The sequence below is a fragment of the Lissotriton helveticus genome, chromosome 10, assembly GCF_964261635.1.
Source record: "Lissotriton helveticus chromosome 10, aLisHel1.1, whole genome shotgun sequence".
NCBI classification, from domain to species: Eukaryota; Metazoa; Chordata; class Amphibia; order Caudata; family Salamandridae; genus Lissotriton; species Lissotriton helveticus.
In genome coordinates, this window is record NC_136071.1 from 1,112,724,611 (window position 1) to 1,112,746,798 (window position 22,188).

Sequence of the window (22,188 nt, forward strand, 5' to 3'; positions counted from 1 at the left end):
TATTTTCAAAAACCAACTACTGTAACTCCCTACTCCTCAACGCCCAGGAAAAGGTGCTCAAAAAACGTCAGTTGGTACAGAACGCCGAAGCCAGGCTTCTGCTTAACATCCCTAAAAATAATTCCATTTCCCACTCCATTCGCAAACTCCACTGGCTCCCTGTGAGGTGCTGCATTAAGTTCAAGGCCCTCTGCATAGCATACAAGGCCATTAACAACTCTGGTCCTCTGTTCCTGAAACACGCCTTTAGACCTTTAGAAACATCTAGAACACTTCGTTCATCATCAGCCCACTTCCTCAATGTGCAACGCACAAAAAAGGTCACTTCGGGTGACAGAAGCTTCACAGTTGCCACGGCCAAACTGTGGAACTCACTCCCCCTCAGTATTAAGACATGCCCTACACTGCTCAGCTTCAGAAAACAACTTAAAACGTGGCAGTTTGCACAATAATTGCCTTGCCTGTTCAGTTTGATCATCAAAGCGCCGAGACACCCCTGGGTATTTGAGCGCTGTAAAAATCGCAAAAATAAATAAATAAATAAAATACATTTCTAAACCCCTTGTTTGGAGCTTTCAGGTCACTTAGAATGCTCTTGCTCCTGTGTGCAGTTTTTTTGCCAGGAACAATTCTGTCATCACCTGCAAAGATTTAAGATTTCTGACACATGTTGATATGTCTCTTTCTCTCGCTCTCGCCACCCTAGCCAAATCCAAGAAGTCATCTATCTGCTCAAAATAAAATCAGTAGCTTAACGGGAGGAGATTGTAAACGTTTGCAATTATTCATACTTGATTATTACATTATTACATTATTACATCCCTCCAGGATGGATATCATTTGTTTCAAGCAAAACTTTCACAGGGGGCCCATGATTGTCTGTTTTTGGGACTCAGTTTAAATAATTGAGGGGTTTCATTTATATATTTAACACTATCATTAATATGCGATGTATAAAATAATGCTTCCAGTTTTGTGTTTCAGGAACTTCAAAGTTACACACTGTAATACAACTCTAAAATGCTGTTTAATAGACTCATTCTGCATGGCCAGAGACATTTCAGCAGGATGTTCCTATTGCCATCATTAATTCCCATTATATGGCACAGGAGATGGACTGCACAGTCGGGGCATTATGCACAGCATAACAGTCCTGAAAGAAGTTTTAATGGGACTGTTGTATAATCAATGCCAGTGGTATTCTTTGCAAACCACCTGCGGGTAAAACTGAAGATTTATTAAGTGCATGTAGGCAGAACTAAAGATCCAAATAAGAAAGTAAATTGACTTACATCGGAAGATTGTGGAATTAAAGACCAATTATACAGGCATTGTAAATTTAAAAAGAAACTGTGCCCCACAGATAATTGCAGATAAGCCTACAGGCCAATAAAGTGTGCAAATATAGAGCTAAGGCTTTATTACAATTTATTGTGGAGAGAATCTGTGGTGTGCAGTAGAATGTTAACAAAAAGCAAAAGGCAGAGAAATGCCTCAGCTACATTTTGACTTAACCTGCAACAGTACCCATAAATTCCTTTCTTCCAATGCGCGCAGAATCTTTCTACAGCAGCATACAGAGCAGGAGACCGTTGTGTAACATTAGAGCGGTGCAGGGGCCCCTCAGCTCCACGGGGCCCCCTCAGCACAGTACACTGACTGGGTCGGCACTGTGCATGTGCAGCAGCCACCTGGTCTGAGAGCTTCTGACTGGGTCCTGGTGGGGGTCCCTCTTCAAGTACTTTGCAGGGGGGCCCCTCAAGTTTCGTTACACCGATGGCCCTAGAGGACATATGCACTATCATGTTTGTTTGTAGCGCTTGCTCAAAGGCAAGTAACTAGAGGAACCAAAAGGGGCGGATCCTCCACTATGGCGTCGCCCCCACTGCTTTCAAGCAGAGCAGGAAGAGAAAACATAAAATAATAATACCTTTTAGTTATTCTCATTTTTTGTTTCCTCTACGGGCTGTGGAGAAGTGGTTTGCCCACGCCTAAGTGCACAATGACTTTTTGGTCGGCCCTCTCGGGCCATCTAAAACAGTCATGCGCGCTTTTCCACTTTTCCTTTCAGGCTGCATTACAGCTTGCGTGAAGAACATGCCCACTTTTCCAGCCCCTGGCTGACACAGTGTTGTGGCGCTCAGACTAATCACAATGCTGCATTGCAGTGTTGTGATTGGCTTAGGAGAGGGACCCTGGCTGCCGGCTGCTTCCTGTTCCTGAAGTCGAAACAGGAGAGTAGGAGCAGCGTTGTGGGACCCAGCGGCAGCAAGGTAACTGATTTTTTAAATTTTTTTATTGTGCTCCCCGCATGACCCACTACCCGCGACCTCTTCCCCAAGACACACCCCCGAGCCATGCCGGCCACAACTGGGAACCAATGTGATCCACTTTAAGATAACCTACCACCACTAACAGCATAGAAGGCATTGGATTGGCCTGCTGTGCATTGTTACTTGATATTTTATTCTAATTAGGTCAGCAACAATTAGCCCAATTGTTGGTTGCAACTGCTTCAATCTTTAGCAAAGAACTAAGGCACTGGGATATCGAGAGCGTGATTCACAAAGGTTAACTTACATGTTTGTGTCAGTTTACGCTGTTTCAGTATTCACAAAACTGTATTATAATAGTAGGTTCATGAGTGCGAATACTCTGCAGTTGGAGCGGAGAGATCAGCACATAAAAAGATAGGAGATCTCCACCCCACCTGAGGAGTCTCGGTTTTGTGAATCCTGTAAAAAATGTAAACTTACAAAAAGGTGTAAGTTTACTTTTGTGAATCAGACCCTCAGTAATTTTCCCAAGTTTGTACAATACAGTGATAAGGGGAGGCCAGGATTATAGCCCTAACTTCCAAGTTCTGCAGATGACATGTTAGTCGCTGGCCCACAACTCCGACAAGGACGTATGCTCGTTTTTTCTTTGTGACATGAGGTTACTTTAGAATGGATACAGGCGTCAAATATACAATTGGCACAAACCTTAAGGTCACAATTTGAAAAACAATATCCAGGCCCTAATGTGTACACCAAAAGTACAATATATTTCAGAAGGATTGTGAAGCATTTCCTCCAAAAATGTTGAGATTTTTTTATTCATATTGTACAAACTTTGTGAAAGATTTAAAACTTATTATTATTATTATACAAAATTTATAGCGCGCTCAGTTACCCATGAGCATCCCGGCGCGAAACATTCTGAGGAAAATCATCCTGTTGCTATAGGTCTGTCAAGCAACAAGCCATAAAAACCCCACTTCTATTGAGAGAACTTCCTCACCCAAAATGTTTAGTGTGACAATTCTTCCTCCGTCTTTCTGTGGGAATTTTTGGCCACAGGCAAGGATTTGCAAAGTAGCAAGCAAAGGGGAAAGATTCTTCGCCAAAATCATTATGAAGTCTCTACAAAGCTCAGATATCTTGAAAACGTCCCTAAGAGCCTGATTCCTAGCTGGGTGGAATGATAGTTCCATCCAAATTACTTGCGTATATGGTTTTGCGTTCACTGAATGTGGACTCTCACTCAGGGTCTCCCCCTGTGTTTCTATTCATAATTTCCTCCAGCAGAACCAGTGCTCTGAATGGGCCGGTACTGAGTACTGGCACTTCCAATTTCTTCTCGCTTGAGTACCGGAACTTCTCCTTGGCCAAAGAGAGTACCGGTACTCTGGGGGCAGTTCCAGACTCATGTTACGTATGTAGTGACCCTGCTCTGCTTCTGACGAGACTGACTGAACTGTGAAGCTATACACTGACAGACGATCCCAGATGCCGGTCAGTACTGATCAGGTCCCACTCGAAACAAAACCTGCCGACATTTTCTGTGAAGCTAACTTCTCTTCCTCTTCTGCCTCGCCACCTGGGGATCAGAGTGATTATTAAAGTACACAGTGGCAGCCGGCACTGATCGGAGGTGGCGGACGGGGTGGAGGGGTATACAGTAAAATAATAAAAACGTACCTTCTGTCCGCGTCTCACGCTGTCCTTGTCGCGTTGTGATTGGTCTGAGCATAGTGGTTCAGTGCTCAGACTGGGAATGGGGGGCCTGGGCATGTTCAACACCCAGGCTGTAATGCAGCCTGGGTAAAAAGCATGCTGTGCGCGCATGAATGTTTGGCCGGCCCGAGACGGCCGGCCAAACATTCATGCGCAGATAGGGAGTGAAAACTACTCCTCCCCTCCCCTGCTCCTTCAACAGAGCAGCCCGCCCTGCTTCTCAAAGCTGCCATGCCCGCTACAACAAAAAATTAAATGATAATAACATCGAGTTATTATCATTTTTTTTTCTTACATTGCTGAATAGCAGTAGGCCGACGCTCCTCCGCCTTAGCGGAGGAGCCGCCACTGAAAACACAGAACCTTCAGATTAAACTGCTGTCCTGCCGTCTGTCTTGCCATGGAAACACACCATATACTAGTCAGGAGGAGCTTCAGAACCTTTGCTAGTGAAACAAAACAATATCCAAGGAAGTCTACAGTCAGCCCTCCTTTTTGGCAGTCAGCGCTACCTACAAAATTCCAAGGCCGCGCTACACACATTCCAAAATGAATTTGAGAGCTGTTCGTCCGCCATGGGTCTCCCCAGCAGGTGCAGTGTGCGTTCTCATTTGCGATCTCTGCATTGGCTCCCGATAGAGGTGCGAATAAAATGTAAAATGTTATCTATTGCCCATAAAGGACTCCATGGTTTGGGACCCATTTATTTGCAGAAGAGGATTGCTTTCTATTCTCCGTTGCGACAGCTGCGTTCCTCCTCTCAATTTCTGGCACAGACTCCGCGGTTTAATCGCCAGAGGCTTGGTGGGAGCTCTTTTACCCAGATTGCTGCGCGGGCATGGAATGTATTGCCACTAGCCTTAAGGGGCATTAAAGACTCTATGATGTTCAGGAAAAGCTGAAGACCTTCTTCTTCTGGTATTGTTCTCTGACTCAGTCTCTGATTCTTTTCAGGCTTGCGCTGGGACACTCCTCGGAGTAGCTGTGTGCGTTATAAGCTCATATAACATAACATAACATGCAGTCTTAAAAGTACTGTAGTAGGAAAAGAGCAAGAGAAGCCCGTCATTACTTTCTTTTTAAACTGCCAAAAATGGATTACACAAAGTTTGACCAGGATTGATGCACTTTCGAGCTATAACCATTCACAGCACAAACAATATAACGAGTGCTTTTCATTCTTTAACCCCTTAGGTGCTGATGACGGCTGCCGGTCGTCATCAGTTACGGTGGGCGTGTGCTGATGACGGCCGGGAGCCGTCATTACCACGCCCGCGATCGGAATGTGCCGCACAGGCGCAGAATATCCAGCCGCAGCCAGGGGGTTAATGAGGAACCTTCTGAGCTGCTGCTGGTTTATGTTGCAGCGACTCATTTGAATTTGCTGGGTTGCAAGAGGCGGGCGCGCACCAGACTGATTGATGGGGCAGGGTCCAATCAGGCCATAATTTGGGTGGTGAAGCACACAGAAAATGCTCACATTGGAGTGATGAGTGTCTGCAGCCAGGCCACGTGTGAAGAGAATGCCACTGATCATGAGACAGCATCAGCTGCTCATCCATACACACTACGAATAGGGCGTGCATGATGGAAATATCGACAGTGCCTCATATATTAGAACTGTGAAATAACGCTGAGGCAATGCCCAGCACTACATAGAAATCCTACAAAAATAAATGAATAGGCGCTACTTACCATTAATATGCAACCTTTGATTAAGTAGGCAGTTTATAACCTATATATTGATTCTCACAACCCACAAATCAAAATAGTCTTTTAAGAAAACCATGTAGGTACTTGTTGTGTTGAAAATAAGCACCAGGCACTAAGTTAGCGTCCTTGCAATAACACAGCTATGCATATCAGCCCAGGATTAGTGGCTTCGATGGAAAAGCTGTTAATTGTAAGAATACTCCACACACATTCCAATAACTTGTTTTTGCTCACTGAAGGCTGTTTGTTAAAGTATATTTGATTATAAGACTTTAAGGCCCAGCATGCAAAAGAAAAGATTTAAATGAGGAATGTCAACATCATTCGGGATCCCCAATATAACAATTCGTGGATCAAGCTGTCACTTCTAGTATGGCTGAGAGTTCCTGAATGATCATTTTCCAGTAGGTTTGGATGTGAGGGCATTCCCACAATGTATGAATAAAGGACCCTATGGCATCTACGCAATGCAGGCATGATGTGGGGGGAACTCCTCCCGTATTGTGTAGTCTGCAGCGGTTATAATATAGCCTTATAGCCCGCCGTAGCGGTTTATACCGGCTATTAAAGGCCCGCTGAATCGTTAAAGGCCCGAGCCGAAGGCGAGGGACTTCAACGAAACAGCGGGACTTTAATAGCCGTATAGCCCTGCTACGAAGGGCTATAAGGCTATTAGAACATTCTGCCACTAGAGGGCAGAATGTTCTAACAAATTAAACAAAGGTTTCTCGAAGCTCGAGGGGATATAAATCCCCTCGAACTTCGAGAAGCCTTTGTAGAACATTGGAATGTTGCTCTGCGGGCCTTTCCCGGCCCGTAGAAGCAGGGAGCACTCCATTGTCTGCAATGGAGCTCCCAACATTCCAATGTTCTAATATACCCTGTGGAGTATTTTAAATGTCAGGTACAGACGTGCCTTAATGGATACCTCACGGGGATGCATCAGCGCCGCCTCCCGGTCTATGTCCTCTAGGTTGCTAACGTCTCCCTGAGGACACACCGTCACCCACCAGAAATGGTGCCCAAGTATCCAGAGTAAACAGTTGCACACCATAAAACCTCTAGTATGCAAGAAGGTTGAAGCCTAGGAACCTAGAAAAGGCTGAAGGCCAGTGCTCAAGGAATAGTGCCAGAAAAAGTATAATAGCAGTATGGCTAGGTAAAAAGTAAAGGAGGTAACCTAAGGTTGAGCATTTCTGGTGGGTGATGGTGTGTCCTCATTTCTCAGCACTAGTAATAATATGTTTCACTAAAGCTAGTATTAATTTCATTTTGCAGCTTTGAGGAAGTCGAAGGCACAATTGCCAGATGACGAAACATGTGTTGGCTGCTGGCTGCTTACTTTTGGTTGCCTGTTTATGTACCAACGGTATTTGATGCACAAGATGAGAAAGGAATAAAAAGAACTTGAACTTTGGACACTCTGGACTATTTATGTGTAAATATTTGAGTGCGGAGAACTTTTCTCGTTCTTTATTTATTACACATACCGTGAGGGGTTTATGTTGGTGAGGTTGTTGGTAGCCAACCTTTGCCCTAGAGCACACTAAAAATAGGTATTGTACTACCTGTCCTGGACATCTGGTGAGCGCCTGCCGTCAGCGTAGTTACCACCTAATTGTTGAGAAATTAATGTATAAGGTACTAGGGAGTGGGATATGTAACCTAAAATTACATACGGTGTCCATGGAAAAACTAGGATGTTACCCCATCGCTGATTCCACAACCACGGCCTGCAATCTCCCCCATATGGTATTTTGGTGCCAGTGTCATCAAAGTAATACACACAATATCTATCTCTGCATCAACATGCACAGATATACACCGAAAATATTTTGATTACATTGGATGGTGTTTTCCTAACCACGCCCCTAGCCCCACCCAAAGATCGCAGCTTAATTTGATGAGTACCTGCACTTATTTTTTCCCATTTCAAGCACTAAGAAGAACACAAGAGAAATCTGTGTGTGAAAACCGTGTGGAGGGCTCAGAATAAAACAAGAAGGAAAGGGCCTGATAATTCTGCATCCTACGGGCCCGATTCACAGAACTAACATGAAACAAAATCCTAAACTTACTACCATTATGGTATTCACAGAAGGCACTCACTCATTTTGGTATTCACAGAAGGCACTTACTCATTTCGGTATTCACAGAAGTTAGGAGTCCTAACTTTAGGATTCCTAAATGCCTTCTGTGAATACCGAATGTCTTGAAGTTAGGATTCTTCTCAGTTCAGGAGTAGTAAAGTTAGGAGTCCTAACTTTACTACTCCTAAACTGAGAAAATGCCTAACTTTAAGACTTTCGGTATTCACAGAAGGCATTTAGGAGTCCTAAAGTTAGGAGTCCTAACTTTACTACTCCTAAACTGAGAAAAATCCAAACTTTAAGACTTTCGGTATTCACAGAAGAGTTAGGACTCCTAACTTCTGTGAATACCAAAATGAGTAAGTGCCTTCGGTGAATACCAAAATGGTAGTAAGTTTAGGATTTTGTCTTAAGTTAGTTCTGTGAATCGGGCCCTACGTATTCTTCTCTAATTCAGCCATCCAAACTTAGAACTGCATGGTACGGGGTAGGAAGACATCCATTAACAGAAATTCCAGCGCTGGTATTCCTGGTTCCCCCATATCATTCAACTAGGAATTGAGCCCTGTTATAAAGATTCACTTGCCTCAACTCTGTCATAAGAACTGGTATTAGGGTTCTTTTCAACAACCACTTAAATGTACTGGGGAAAACAAACGGAAACCTTTGATACATGAGGAATTTGGTGTGGAAATTGTGCAAGACTGCCTGGCTACTGGTCCTACCGCAGCAGCAGAAATAACAGTCTAAAGGTGATAGTACATCTTTCCGCCTGAAGTTTCATATTCGCTTAAGTGGATGATTAAAAGTAATCGGGAACAGATGATCAGCTAAAAGTAGTAAAGTAGTCTGCTGTGACCCAGAATTGAGGTTTATCTCGTCCTTAAAAAGTTACTGCACAAAAGACCACATATTATTACCTTGAAACCTTTTCAGAATTTACAACAATACAGGGAAAAATAATGGAGCACTTACCAATTTTCACAAGATTATTTTTCAGAAATATGTTTGTTGTTTTCAAGTCTCTATGAAGGATCCGTCTACAAAAATTAAAGAAACGCAGATTAAACTGGTGTTCTAGGAAAAATGCAAAACACAACCAGGAATATAAAATAGTAGTCAAAAGAATTGTAGTGAAGAAAAATGTGTAAATTAGTGTAATCACAGTATGCATGCCTCAGGAGCGTAGCTGTCCATAGTGCAGCAGGGCTTGAGGAATTAAAAGCCCATACCATCTCAATAACAGCTATAAGTGCACAGGGGACCAGCGGCCATTTTCCCTCCTTGCTTGAGGGGTAATTGTAGTATCCTGTGTTTCCTTTAAATGTCACGTTCTTGCATGCTTGTGTATCCTTTTGAATATTGGTGTTCTGTGTTCTACAGAGCACTGTTGGAATTCTATGATGTACCACTGTGTCATTCTACCATCTATCACTGAAGTACTTGGATGTGCTTTTCTTCATGGATTAAAACTACAACTTAATTCTTCTTCTGGTTGTCTTACTTAAGAGAGAATACTACAATAAACTGGCGACGATCGGGATAAAAAGAACCAACCCTTGAAACTTATATTTTTGGATTCATGATACCAACTCTTCATTTATAATTCCGTTTTCTTCTTCATGAAAATATCTTTGGGTTAAACTACATTGCTGCCGATTTTCTCATCGTTTTACTTCTACTTCAGCAAACCATCGAAGTATTCTTGGAATATACAACGAATAAAAAAATAAAAATAGAAAGAAAAACAAGTGGCGGATCTGTGCAAAACTTCTCGTGAACTGTAAGTAACTATACAAGATTTCTCGAGAACTGTAAGCAATTAGTCATTTACTGATTTGTTTCTCGCACTTTGACATTGTGCGTTATGGTGTTTACCTTCAAACGTTTCCTTCGTTGCTGTCCGTGCATGCTGGCTCGCGCTTCGGCGTTCCATTGCGCAAGTGCATAGCAACACTTCAGGAATACGTTCTCCACGCGCATTTGTCACGTCAGAGGTCAATCAACGCGACCCTACGCAACGTGTACGTGCCGCCATATTGAATTTCTTCAACCAAGCGCTTCTGGTTTCATTTCTTCTCAGGACTATTTCGCATGTTTAATGCGAGCATCTGCGTCTCAACGCGTGATGCAGACACATTGAAGGATAATCATAGAAAGGTCACGCTGTGCGACCCCACGTACCTTCATACGAGCACATCAGTACTTCGTTCCTTCTTCAAGTTCACTTCTTCATCTTCAGGGTTTTTACAGCGTTCTTAAGGAAGTGAAGCAACTTTGTAAGTCATTTTATTTTATTTATATTTATACCCTTTTTTTTTCTTCATTCAATTTTATTTATTTTCTTCACTGGCATTATGAGCAACACTACTCCTGCTTCTACTAGTAATGCTTCTAACAGTTCTACGCCTACATCTGCTTCATGTATCAATATAAACATTAGCACACCTAGAGACTTTTTGACATCACTTGGTGAACCAATCATAAAATGGTCTGAGTGGAAAGAATACTTTCTCAATTACATTGCTACGTTGGAGGATAATGTTGGATTCTTATCTACTGAACGCAAAATGCGTATGCTTTTACATAGCTTGGTTCCGGAAGGCTTGAGAGTCTATAATCAGATGCAGAAACCGGAAAGAGCTGGCGATACTGACATCTTCAAAAATGCAATTTCTGACTTGACTGAACATTACTCTCCTACTGTTTGTATTGGTGTTACCAGACGAGCATTCTTTAAAAGAAAACAACTAGAAAATGAGTCAGTTGAGGAGTACGTTTCACAATTAAAATTCCTAGCCATACATTGCAAATTTGGAGTACTACATGACGAACTTATTCGTGATCAAGTTGTTGTATGTTCTAGGAATAAGAGTATTCAAGATAGACTGTGGATTGAGGGAGAGTCTAGTCTGAAGGATGTGATAACTTTATTGAAAAAAGCTGAATTATCTGATAGAAGCTCTAAAGCTTTAGCTGATCAGTCTGGAACTACTACTCCTGTGGTTAACAAAATTTTGGTAAACAAATATAAGGAGTTGTCAGACAAGAAGAGTGTTAAGAATTTTCAATCCAATAGGAATTATCAGAGAAAATCTTCTAACTCAAAATCTTTCACCAGGAAAAAGTATAATAACAACGATTACTTTTCCTTTGCTTGTTATCGTTGTGGAGATAAGAACCACAATGCAGGTTTTGAGAAATGTCCCGCTAGATCCGTTAAATGTTCTAATTGTGGGGTTGTAGGGCATTATACTAAAGTCTGCAATAGAAGTTCTTCACAGCCATCTAAAATTTTCCATGTTAATGATACTGATTCTTCTGATTATGATTCTGACATCGATACTCCTTCACCTTCTACATCTGAAACGTCTCAATGCAATATGGTGATATGTACTGACAAGAGTGTTAAAAGTTACTGTTAAATACTGTGCATTGTCATTGATGGTGAATTTCTTTTACTCTTGAACAAGTTTTTTTTTTAGTTACTGGTGTGGGTGTAGATACAAAAGTGAGTCATTAGTGAATGTTTTCTAGTAAGATAGGTAAGTTCAAATAATTTTTCTCATTATATAAAATTGAAAGATGTGTTAGCCTCAGATTTTATTGTGTTTACAATATTCCATAAATTGTTCAAGCTGATAAAATATTATCAAATTTTCGTGGAAGAGTGAATAACGAAATTGTTATTGGCTTATGAAGTGATACATCCATCTGTACTCTGGGGATATTGAAAATTGTTTTGATTTTTTTTAAACATAATTTAGGAATTTGTTATTTATATGTATTTATACTAGTTATACATTTTTTTATTGTTTTTATTGTTTTAGTAAAAGGAGGAAAGTAAGTATTTATTGTTTTAGAAAAAGGGAGGATATGTAGTATCCTGTGTTTCCTTTAAATGTCACGTTCTTGCATGCTTGTGTATCCTTTTGAATATTGGTGTTCTGTGTTCTACAGAGCACTGTTGGAATTCTATGATGTACCACTGTGTCATTCTACCATCTATCACTGAAGTACTTGGATGTGCTTTTCTTCATGGATTAAAACTACAACTTAATTCTTCTTCTGGTTGTCTTACTTAAGAGAGAATACTACAGTAATGGAACGTCTGTTGCGCTAAGAGCGCATTCTCTTCAAAGCCCCGCCCATTGAATGTTCTAGCGGTAGCAACCACTGACACGTAGTACTGCTCCGTACATCTAAGTACGCACAAAAAGAGTGAGGCTTCTAAGTCACATAAAATACAAATTTGTGATTAGATACAACAAATTTTGTATTAAGACTTCATCCTCCATCTCTCCTCCGTATTATGAAAGGAGGAAAGGTTTCAGAGTTTCATGAAAATATCTAAAAGGTACTACATTTCCTGTGGAAAACAATTATGAGACATTGTATCGAGCGTGGTACTCAAGGGAGTAGTGGAAAGCCTCAATCTTGAGATGTCTAAGGGTGCAGGATGAAGGGGATCTGTGGAAATCTGGTCTTGGTGGGTTAGAACTGGACCCAATATATCATAAAAACAATATGGGGAAGCTTTTCTGTAGTCTGACTTTACTCAGATGAAATTAACATTTGTTTATCCAAACCTCAGAAATAACACAGAAAAACAGTTCAAGTGACGTTATGGCTACAATGCAAAACACAAAACACTGAAATCACAGGTTTTCTTTCGCTATACCGGTTGTAAAAGGTTCTGAACCCCAGTTATAGGCTCAACCTGCAGGCTCGTAATGAAGGCATTTAACAACAGGTATAGCATGAGGCAAAAGAAATATAAGGTTATTAAAACATCCTCCCACTAAGGGTAGAATGTTCTAAATTAAAAAGGGAGAAACAGAAAGAGAACATTGGAATTTTGGAGCAGAAGGCTGATACCAGCCATTATAAGCCCGGAGAAACTCCATTGTCTTCAATGGGGCTCCCAACATTCCAGTGTTCTAATATAGCCTTATAGCCTGCCATAGCGGGCTATACCAGCTATTAAAAGCCCTCTCCAGCATTAACTCCTTTGGCGCTTACAACAAGCTCATCTCGTCATGATGCACAGTGGAGCTGTGCTCATGACAAGCTGAGCTCATCATAACTGCCGCGGAACGCCCACGCGGGGAGAATTCCCCTCCTGTGCGGGGCGTTCCATTGAGTGGGCAGAGTCGTGACGAGCTGAGCTCGTCATGAGCACAGCTCCACTGTGCTGCATGACGAGCTGAGCTCGTCACGAGCACCGCGGCGGGGGAATTAGCCCCGCGGCAAAGGTGTTAAAGGCCTGAGCTAAAGGGGAGGGCCTTTAACAAGGGAGCGGGACTTTAATAGCCGGTATAGCCCAGCTACGAAGGGCTATAAGGCTATTAGAACATTCTGCCACTAGAGGGCATAATGTTCCAACAAATAAAACAAAGGCTTCATGGAGCACGAGGGGATTGAAATCCCCTCAGGCTCCCTGAAGCCTTTGTTCACGACCAGAGCTGTGGACAAAGAAACATTGGAATGTTGGAGCTCCGGGCTTATACCAGCCATTATAAGCCCAGAGCACTCCATTGTCTTAAATGGGGCACCCAACATTCCAATGTTCTAAGCCTTATAGCCCGCCGTAGTGGGATATACCGGCTATTAAAGGCCAGCTGCAGCGTTAAAGGCCCGAGCCGAAGGCGAGGGACTTTTACAACGCAGCGGAACTTTATTAGCCAGTATAGCCCAGCTATGAAGAGCTATAAGGCTAGTAGAACATTCTGCCACTAGAAGGCAGAATGCTCTAACAAATTAAACAAAGGCTAGTAGGGAGTGCGAGGCGGTTGAAATCCCATCATGCTCCCTGAAGCCTTTGTTCACAGTCAAAGCTGTGAACAAAGAAGCATTGGAATGTTGGAGCTCCAGGCTTATACCAGCCATTATAAGCCCGGAGCTACTCCATTGTTTTCAATGGGGCTCCCAACATTCCAATGTTCTAATTTATCTTCAAAATCCCTTCTTACAAATTTCGCTTTTAGATCACAAGGTTTTGAATGCTGACCACCTTTCTCTCATACGTACACTGCAAATCTCTGACCACCAAACTTTTAACTTTTAAACTTCCATGTACCAACGATGCACAGGTGTATTTGAGAAAATATTTTACAGCATAGCCCACTGAGCGCCTTTTTGATTTGACTGGCTAATTTTTATAAATTCTTCAACTTCTGCACTTGTGCCCATTCACCTTGTGCCTGTTCAACCCTGGCAGAAATTCCAGTTGCTCATATCCAACTGATTTCTATAGCATCTAATAGTGCAGTCTGGGTTTTTGCGCGTTGTACTACACGAGAAGGTGAAAAACCAAGAGGAGCTCTGTCGGTTGACATAGATGCTGTAACACCAATACCAGGTTCAAAGATGCAACGGAATTAACTGCAACTGTGATTGTAGATCAAGATGATTAAGAGGAACCCAGAAAAACATTTCTAACTGGTCAACAGAAATATCAGCAAGGCTGAATTATGTGAAATTCTACCACCCGTGGCAAGCACTGCGCTGCAGTTTCAATGGTTTGCATTTTGCGTTAACACTTGCAGGTTCAATGTGGAGGAAGCAATACATCAAGGGTGTCCACTCAATGCTCAGGAGCTTTGGCTCCATGCCAGATTTTCAGGATGTGCACCTAAATGAATTTTACATAATGCGATCTAAATAGTGCCCAGTTACATTAGATGGTGGTTATTCAGAAAATATGACATGGGCCCTGTCATACAGGACCTATACTGAACACCCCTGAGATAGATATTGCAGAATTTCTATTAATCTTAACTCTAACTTCATTCTTTGACCACTTCAATGGCTTCTGTGCTTTTCCCCACTACTGAAAGAGCTCTTCTGTAAGTCTCTTGCCTCATCTCAAAAACCCTAAAATTTCTTTTCTTCGAAGTCTCCTCTACTGACCAAAAGTGCTCGACGTGGTCGGACTCCTGAGTCTTCTGTTCATTTTGTCCACTCATGGTTCCTGGGTTCTTTTGTGTCCTGGTTTTTCTCATATCTCCCTAGTCATGCCTACTTCGCATTTTGTGCTGGGCCATGTTCTCATCTTCTCCCTTCGTCTTCTCAATTTGCAACCTCAACCCCCATTTACTGTCAGAAAGTTTTCGCTTTTTCTACCTTGCCATTTATACCCTGATGACCTTCAAATCTTCCAATCCCTTTCTTCATTCACTCCTCATCTCAAACGGGGCTTTCGGCTATCCAGTACCTGTACAGGTAGGTCCACAGCATGGTCCTAGCTGGACAACAAGGGCCCGCTGTACATCAATTGGACACATGGAAGATGATTCAAGGTCGAAAACATCAAGTGGAGCTTGTTTTCTTACATATCTCAACCACAAATTCTGTACGTCAGACAATTGACATTTATTGTGTAGGGAACTGGTAGATTAAATAATTTGCCAAGAGCTATACGATTTTTGGTCATGTGCTGTAGCTTGGATTCATGTCTCCAGGTTCCAAAGTCAGCAATATACACACAAATCTACTCCAGGCTGTGATGGTCAGCTACACACACACAGGTCATCTACTTCAGGCTTTGATGGTCACCAATATACACACAAAGTCATCTACTCCAGGCTTTGATGGTCAGCAATACACACATGGTTATCAACTCCAGGCTTTGATGGTCAGCAATATACACACAGGTCATCTATTCCAGGCTTTGATGGTCAGCAATATACACACAAAGTCATCTACTCCAGGCTTTAATGGTCAGCAATATACACACAAGGTCATCTACTCCAGGCTTTGATAGTCAGCAATATACACACAAGGTCATCGACTCCAGGCTTTGATGATCAGCCATATTCACACAAGGTCATTTACTTAATTCCTTGATGGTCAGCAATATGCACAAAAGGTCATCTACTCCAAGCTCTGACGTTCAGAAGTATACACACGCGGTAATCTACTCCAGGCTTTGACGATAAGCAATATACACACAACGTCATTTAGTGCAGGCTTTGATAGTCAGCAATAAACACACAAGGTCATCTACTCCATCCTCTGAGGGTCAACAATATACACACATGGGCATCCACTTCAGGCTTTGATGGGATCCACGCCTAAATCCTGTACTTCTCCTTTCCTCCTACTTAGACTTGTTTATTATTTCCTGCCTATAATCCACTCTCTCTCTTGAATTCTGCATGCATCCTTGATGTTATCTTTGGCCCTTCTCTTTTCTCTCTCCATTTTCCTGTGTACATATACTTCCTCTCAATGATATTTGCAAAATCCGTTCACCAGAATTCAATGCCAAAACTGCGATTCCCCCATAGCTAGGCCTTAACTCTTCTCTTTGGTCTTCCATTTCCATCCTGTCTGCTGCCTTTATCAGAATTCCCTACAGTACCCCTACAGTTGCCCGCCCCCCACCCCTAAGCACTTTTCACTGGTTATCCTCTCAGCCTGTGTTAAAATTTTTTTTTATTTCATTTAACCCTTGTTTTGTTTTGTGTTGTTGATGCGAATTTCTCCACTATATGGTATTTACTTAGGTGATGCGTGGAGTTGCTGATTGCCTTTTGCTGCTGTGTTTTTTATGGAACATGTCAAATAAAGGTAGATAAAACCACTGGAAGGTTGCATGCCCAGTCTGTAATTCACAGTCGAGTCCATGAAACAGCAGAGGGCAGATTTCCATTAGTCAGTGATGCAATCCACCCGGCGTACACTTGCAACACAGATTTAGGAGATTTCTTTGGTACTCATTCACTTCACAGCTACGCAACTCTAGCACTTAATTTGAGCCAGTGGTTCTGGCACTGAGCACCAGCTCTTAATTGTCAACACCAGCGCTTATAATAGTCTGACACATGGTGGCAATGTTTATTTAATTTAGACAAACCAAAGGTTTTGCTTTGTTCACCATAAGTTGGCAGGGTATGCTCAGACGTGAGTCCCTTGCTCACTTTGCCACTTGATTCAAGCAAGCCTGGCTGAAGACGGCTGCAATGCCAGAAACCGGTCCTGGGAAGCTTGTTTCCGGTCCAGGGAAGGCATGGCTTGGCAGTTCGGGCTGGACTGTTCCCATGAGGCACAGGGTCAGACTGATTTGCATATGGCCATGTCTTAACTGGGGTGGCAGAGTGGGCTAAAGAATGGTGATGGACTAAACCCAGATCAGTTGACTGGGGGTGAGTGCTTGTATTGTCAACACTCTGTCCATCATTTCCTTTGGTTTTGCTTTATTTAATTTAGACCCCAGCATAAGAACTGTTGTTTGTCAATTAGACATACATTAAAAATTACCAGTACCTTTCCCTGATCCATTCTTATAACTTTTTGGGATTGGAATAGTCTGAATGTCACACTTGATGGAGTGTAAAAGTTAGTAGTTCTGTTGGCACTGTCATTGGCAGTGCTGATAGGGCCAATGGGCGGTGCAAGCTGCAGTGGCCTCCTGACAAGGGCCCGGCACTTTTGTTTTTTCACAAATTAAGCACTTCGATGGGGAAATAGCTTATTGAGAGAGAGAGGGAGAGAGAGAGAGAGAGAGAGGGAGAGTGTATGTGTGTGTATGTGTGAAAGAGAGAGAGAAGTGCAGATCACAAGTCTCCAAAATATTATCTGATTATTGATAACTGACTTTGTTAGGGTGACCACAGGGATTAGGGGGCTCCAGCCAGTCGAGAATGATTTCCATCAAATAAAAATGTTTACCTCTGCTTTTCTGTGAGCTGCAGCTGCAATTTAAGTCAATAAATAAGACAAATACCACTTGAAGGAGGCCTTTCATAGCTTTACTCTGGAGAGCAGGCAAACAATTTCAGCTTTAAACTAATTTATAATCGATTTCCTGGGTCCTAACCTCATCCCCGGTGGACCTGTACCAACTCCAGAATATTATGGCATGAAGGCCGAAAATATTCGTCATAGGGTTGATCTAGCAGTGTGTACCACTGTGAGCACTAAGTAGGGGCGCAAGGCTGGGTTTGTGGAAAGTTCAGTGGGGGGTCGGACTGGGACAGAAATATGTCCCCCAAAAGTGAATCAGATAGCTAATACAAAGTGTCCCACATTTAAAGCAGTTATGAACTTGTAAACACACGTTATATAGGTTTTTTGCAAAGTATGGGGGACTGTATGAATTTGAGATTGATGCGTTGCAATGTGTGTGGTAATATCAAGGCCGTAAAAACAGGCCCAGCAGACCATGAAACCGGTCCGAAAACCTTCCAGAAACCGACCCACACACTGGCCCATCAGATCAGACCAGCCCCTCGGGCACTGCCAGACTGCCCTGCAGGCCACTATGACCCTGTCCCTGTGCGGGCCGCGGTACTGTGCACACTGTGGCCCCTACTGTGCAGCCGGTCTACCACTGAGGAGGGACCCTTCACGAGCCAATGCCAGCATGGATCCCGTGAAGTGGGCTTAATTGTTGCTCTGTAGTGGGGAGGTAAGTCGAAATATGTACCACAAATCTCAAGGGCCTTTCATCATTCTATGCGTGGAAGCACCTGCAACATTGCTGACTAAGCAGAGGTGTGTTCAGATGGAACAGCAGGCACAACAAACAGAATAAGGCCATCGGTTTGAGAGAGCATTACACAGAAGTGAAAAATTGTAGGGGTGCATCATATGTACAAGTAGTCAGCACCCGTATATGTAAAGGGTTTACTAATCATGTTCAAATGCAATGTAGGGTTGAGAACTGAAGTATTTGATGTTAGAACTACATGCAGAACAAATGTTAAGGGTTTTGAAACATTGAAATTCATATTTGCATTTTATATACGTGATAAGCTTGCTTGAAGTAGAAAATGTATTTGCTTTAAAGTTGGAGGCCTAAAGAACGAAGAGATTATTCATGTAGAATGTGGGGCCTATAAAACGTGCAGAGGTCCAGTCCATGGAAATCGTGTAGGCCTGACTGGAAATGGTTTGCTTAGCATTAAATGGTAGAAATGTTTTGTAAAAGCTGCCTTTGGCTAAAATTAATCAACGTTAAAGAATGTGTGAGCCGATTCTCATGTATTTCCTTGCAGGTGCCAGACCATGTAGAGAGTAGAGTAGAAGGGCCCATTGTGTATGAGTGTTAGGATGCTAGACTCAGACATGGAGGAGTAGCCGAGGAATTTAAAGATACAACTGGAAGGGACGGAGAGTCCGGGACCCAAGGACGTTTTAACAGACAAGGATGGAAGGGTGCCATGATGGAAAATTTTGGAAACCAACACCTTCGAGAGGGGCGTACCTGAAGGCGTGTCGCCAGTATTGTGGGATTTTGTATTAGGGACAGCACCCCGAGGGTGGAAGTAGAGCAGATGGGCTGAGGAGCTAGAGAGAGCGGTTGGATGGGCAAAGAGCTTAGCTAGGACCGAGGATTTCTCTAGACTAAAGAGAAAGTGAGTGAACTTCTTTGGAAGTCACCGCGGCTGACACCTTTTGTTAGGATGGGCTATTGCTGAGTAGGGATGTCACATAGTATAGTGTAGGGATAGATTAACTTGACTTTTCTTTCCAATGCATACCAGAACTCAAGTTACAGCAATTTTTGTTAGCCTGATGATTCTGGAATTGATTCTCGTATTATTCATAAGCCGCCTAAATCTTTTCCGTAGGATTATGTTTGTATTAGTGCCGGTTATCTTCTGAACCTCGTGTTGAGGTGTTTGTATCTTCAGCTGTTTTCATTTCTGTAATAAATCTTCAAACTTAGTTTTAGTCAGTGTTTCTTTGGGGAAGCAAATGGGAATTGTTGAATGTATTGATTGTTGGTAAATAGGTTGCCTAATTCACTCTAAGACAGGTAAAAAGGTCCAGTCGACCTGTGACGGGATTCTGGAAAGTGGTAAGCAGACTCTAGAATGAAAATCCCGCCTTATCAGGTTTAACTTTCCGCGCAAACTAAGGACATTTTGAAATCTATGTCCCAGATATAAGTCACCATTGGACAGGGGGCACTTTTGATGCTCACTATTTTAACTGTCAAAGTTAAAGAAAATACACATTTTATTCGATGAATTTGTGAGGCCCTGGTTACATTTTTCTGACAATGTTTTGGTATGTTTTATAAATTTAAGTTCTTGATTTTTATACAAAATTGCACCATATTCTGAATTGTTCATTTAACACAACTCTATCCCGCAAGCAATAAAACTGTCCTTAAACTCCTCCACCCTTAGGAAGCTTCTAACACTGTTGACCACACAATAGCGCTTGAAAGGATCACACTTAGGCCAGGTATCTCCAGGTCTGCACTGACATAAGTCTAATACTTTCTCCCCAAAAATAGTCAGAAAGTGAGAATTTGATTCATTAAATTGCTCACACAACCGGAGAACGTCACACAAACTTCATTCCTTGAGCGCCTCCTTCTCATTACATACACTCATGACCTGTGACGTCCCACAAAGCTCATTCCATTAGTGTCTTCTTTTCAATGCCAACACACTCATGACTTCTGAGGTCCCAAAAAGATCACTCTTCTAAGTGCTTCATTTTCATCACACACAGTGACCTTGAGGTCCCACAAAGATCATTCCACTAGTGCAGTGGTTCCCAAAACGTTTGACTTCCGAGGACCCCCACTTAATCATTACTGGAACCTAGGGACCCTCACTGAATCGCTATTGAAATCTAGGGACCCCCCCATCCCCACAAGTCATCACTGGAAGATGGGGACCCCGGCCTAAGCACTGTCAATGATTTGAACCGCAAAAACAATACACAAGAAAATACAGAAAAAAACATTCATCAAGCAAATACACAAATGATAACACATTTTATTTTATTCGCAAACACATATACATTTTTTAAAACATTTAATTTAAATAGAAAAGGTTGGAGCTTTTCTAAATTCAATTGAGGCCACTCATCATCCATGCTATATTCTGTTTGATGCACCTGAAATCCTCCCATGAATCAATCGGAGGATACTAATTTAATTTTTAGCCTCCAGTTTCAAATTCCTTCACATTTACAGAACATTTTAAAATGTTCAGCTGTACATGTAGCTTCTTTATTTATATTCCCTTTATGAATCTATTAATATTATTTAATTCTCAAAGTAGCCGTGGACCCTCTGAAGAGACTTAGCGGACCCAGTGGCGGCTCCTCCACTAGGGCGGAGGAGCATCGCCCCCTTCTTTTAAGCGTATAAAGAAAGGAAAAATAAAATTATAATAACTCTAAGTTATTATAATTTTTTTATCCTTGTTGCGTCAGATTTTCAGGCTGGATGGGGCTGCCCTGCTGACAGAGCAGGGGAGGAGTGGTTTGCATTTCCTAAGTGCGCATGAATATTTGACCGGCCATCTAGGGTGGGACAAACAGTCATGTGCACTTTGCATGTTCCTCCCCAGGCTCCATTACAGCCTGGGTGGAGAACATGCCCAGGCCCCCAGTCCCCATCTGAGCGCCAAAGCACGGCATGCAGACAACTGCATTGCAGCATTGTGATTGGCTCAGGGGAGCCTGAGTGCTTCCTGGGTGCTCTGTTCCTGTTCCGGGAGAGACGACGGTGGAGAGAGCGGCAAGATGCGGCAAGGAGGTACTTTTTTTTTCTTCACCCCCTCTTTCCCAAGTGCCCTCCCACCCCGATCTGTGCCAGCCGCCACTGCACGGACTCCCATGGGTCCACGGACCACAGTTTGGGAACCACTGCTCTAATGCTTTCTTTTCATAACACACTCGGTGACCTGTGAGGTCCCACAAAAATCATTCTTCCAGTGCCTTGTTTTCATCACATACCCAGAGGCCAGTGAAGTCCCACCAATATCATTCCTCTAGTGCCTCCAATGTCTATGTAGGCCCAGTACACTTCCTCAAGGAGCAGAGAGTGAACTTCCACATGAATGTCGATGATGCACAAATCAATTTTCATTTGGGAAACAGCCCAATCTTCATCATCTCATCTTGAGATCATGTGGTTCGCTAGAAGACGAAGAGTTTCCTATGAATGAATGAATGAAGCGAAGTCTGCAATTCTAGTGATCACAGAGACTATATCTAGATCACTGCCTTCTTTTCTGACACGCCCCCAAATGTCACAAATATTTCAATACACGTAAAACAAATATGGGAGTGCACTTTGACACCCACCTTATCTTTGCACCCCAGTTCAGCGGCGTAGTCAAGTGTGTGAACCAGTGGAGACTGGCAGTGACACAACGAACAAGTGTGTGAACCAGTGGAGACTGGCAGTGACACAACCAAAAATGATGGGACCCTCGCAGAATGTGAAGAGGGCACCAGAGTCTTCCATAGCTCACAGCTATTCATTGGCCTTGTGCTGAATAATAATTAATAATTTGTAGGTTTGTAGGCTTATCACCCGTGAGGGTATCCAGGCGATGTCCATGGGCACGGGAGAGATTCAGTGATTTGCCCAGAATCACAGGATGTTGCGCAGAGACGCAAAGGATCCC

General features: G+C 42.7%; 1 protein-coding gene across 1 annotated transcript in view; it reads right to left on the reverse strand.

The window, feature by feature from the left end:
- Window positions 1–22,188, reverse strand: part of NEK11 (NIMA related kinase 11) — a 968,483-nt gene that overhangs the window by 584,277 nt on the left and 362,018 nt on the right. The window contains exon 4 of the mRNA XM_078663876.1: window positions 8,777–8,841. Within this exon, the coding sequence (XP_078520002.1) occupies window positions 8,777–8,841 (65 nt within the window). The remainder of the gene's footprint in view (window positions 1–8,776; window positions 8,842–22,188) is intronic.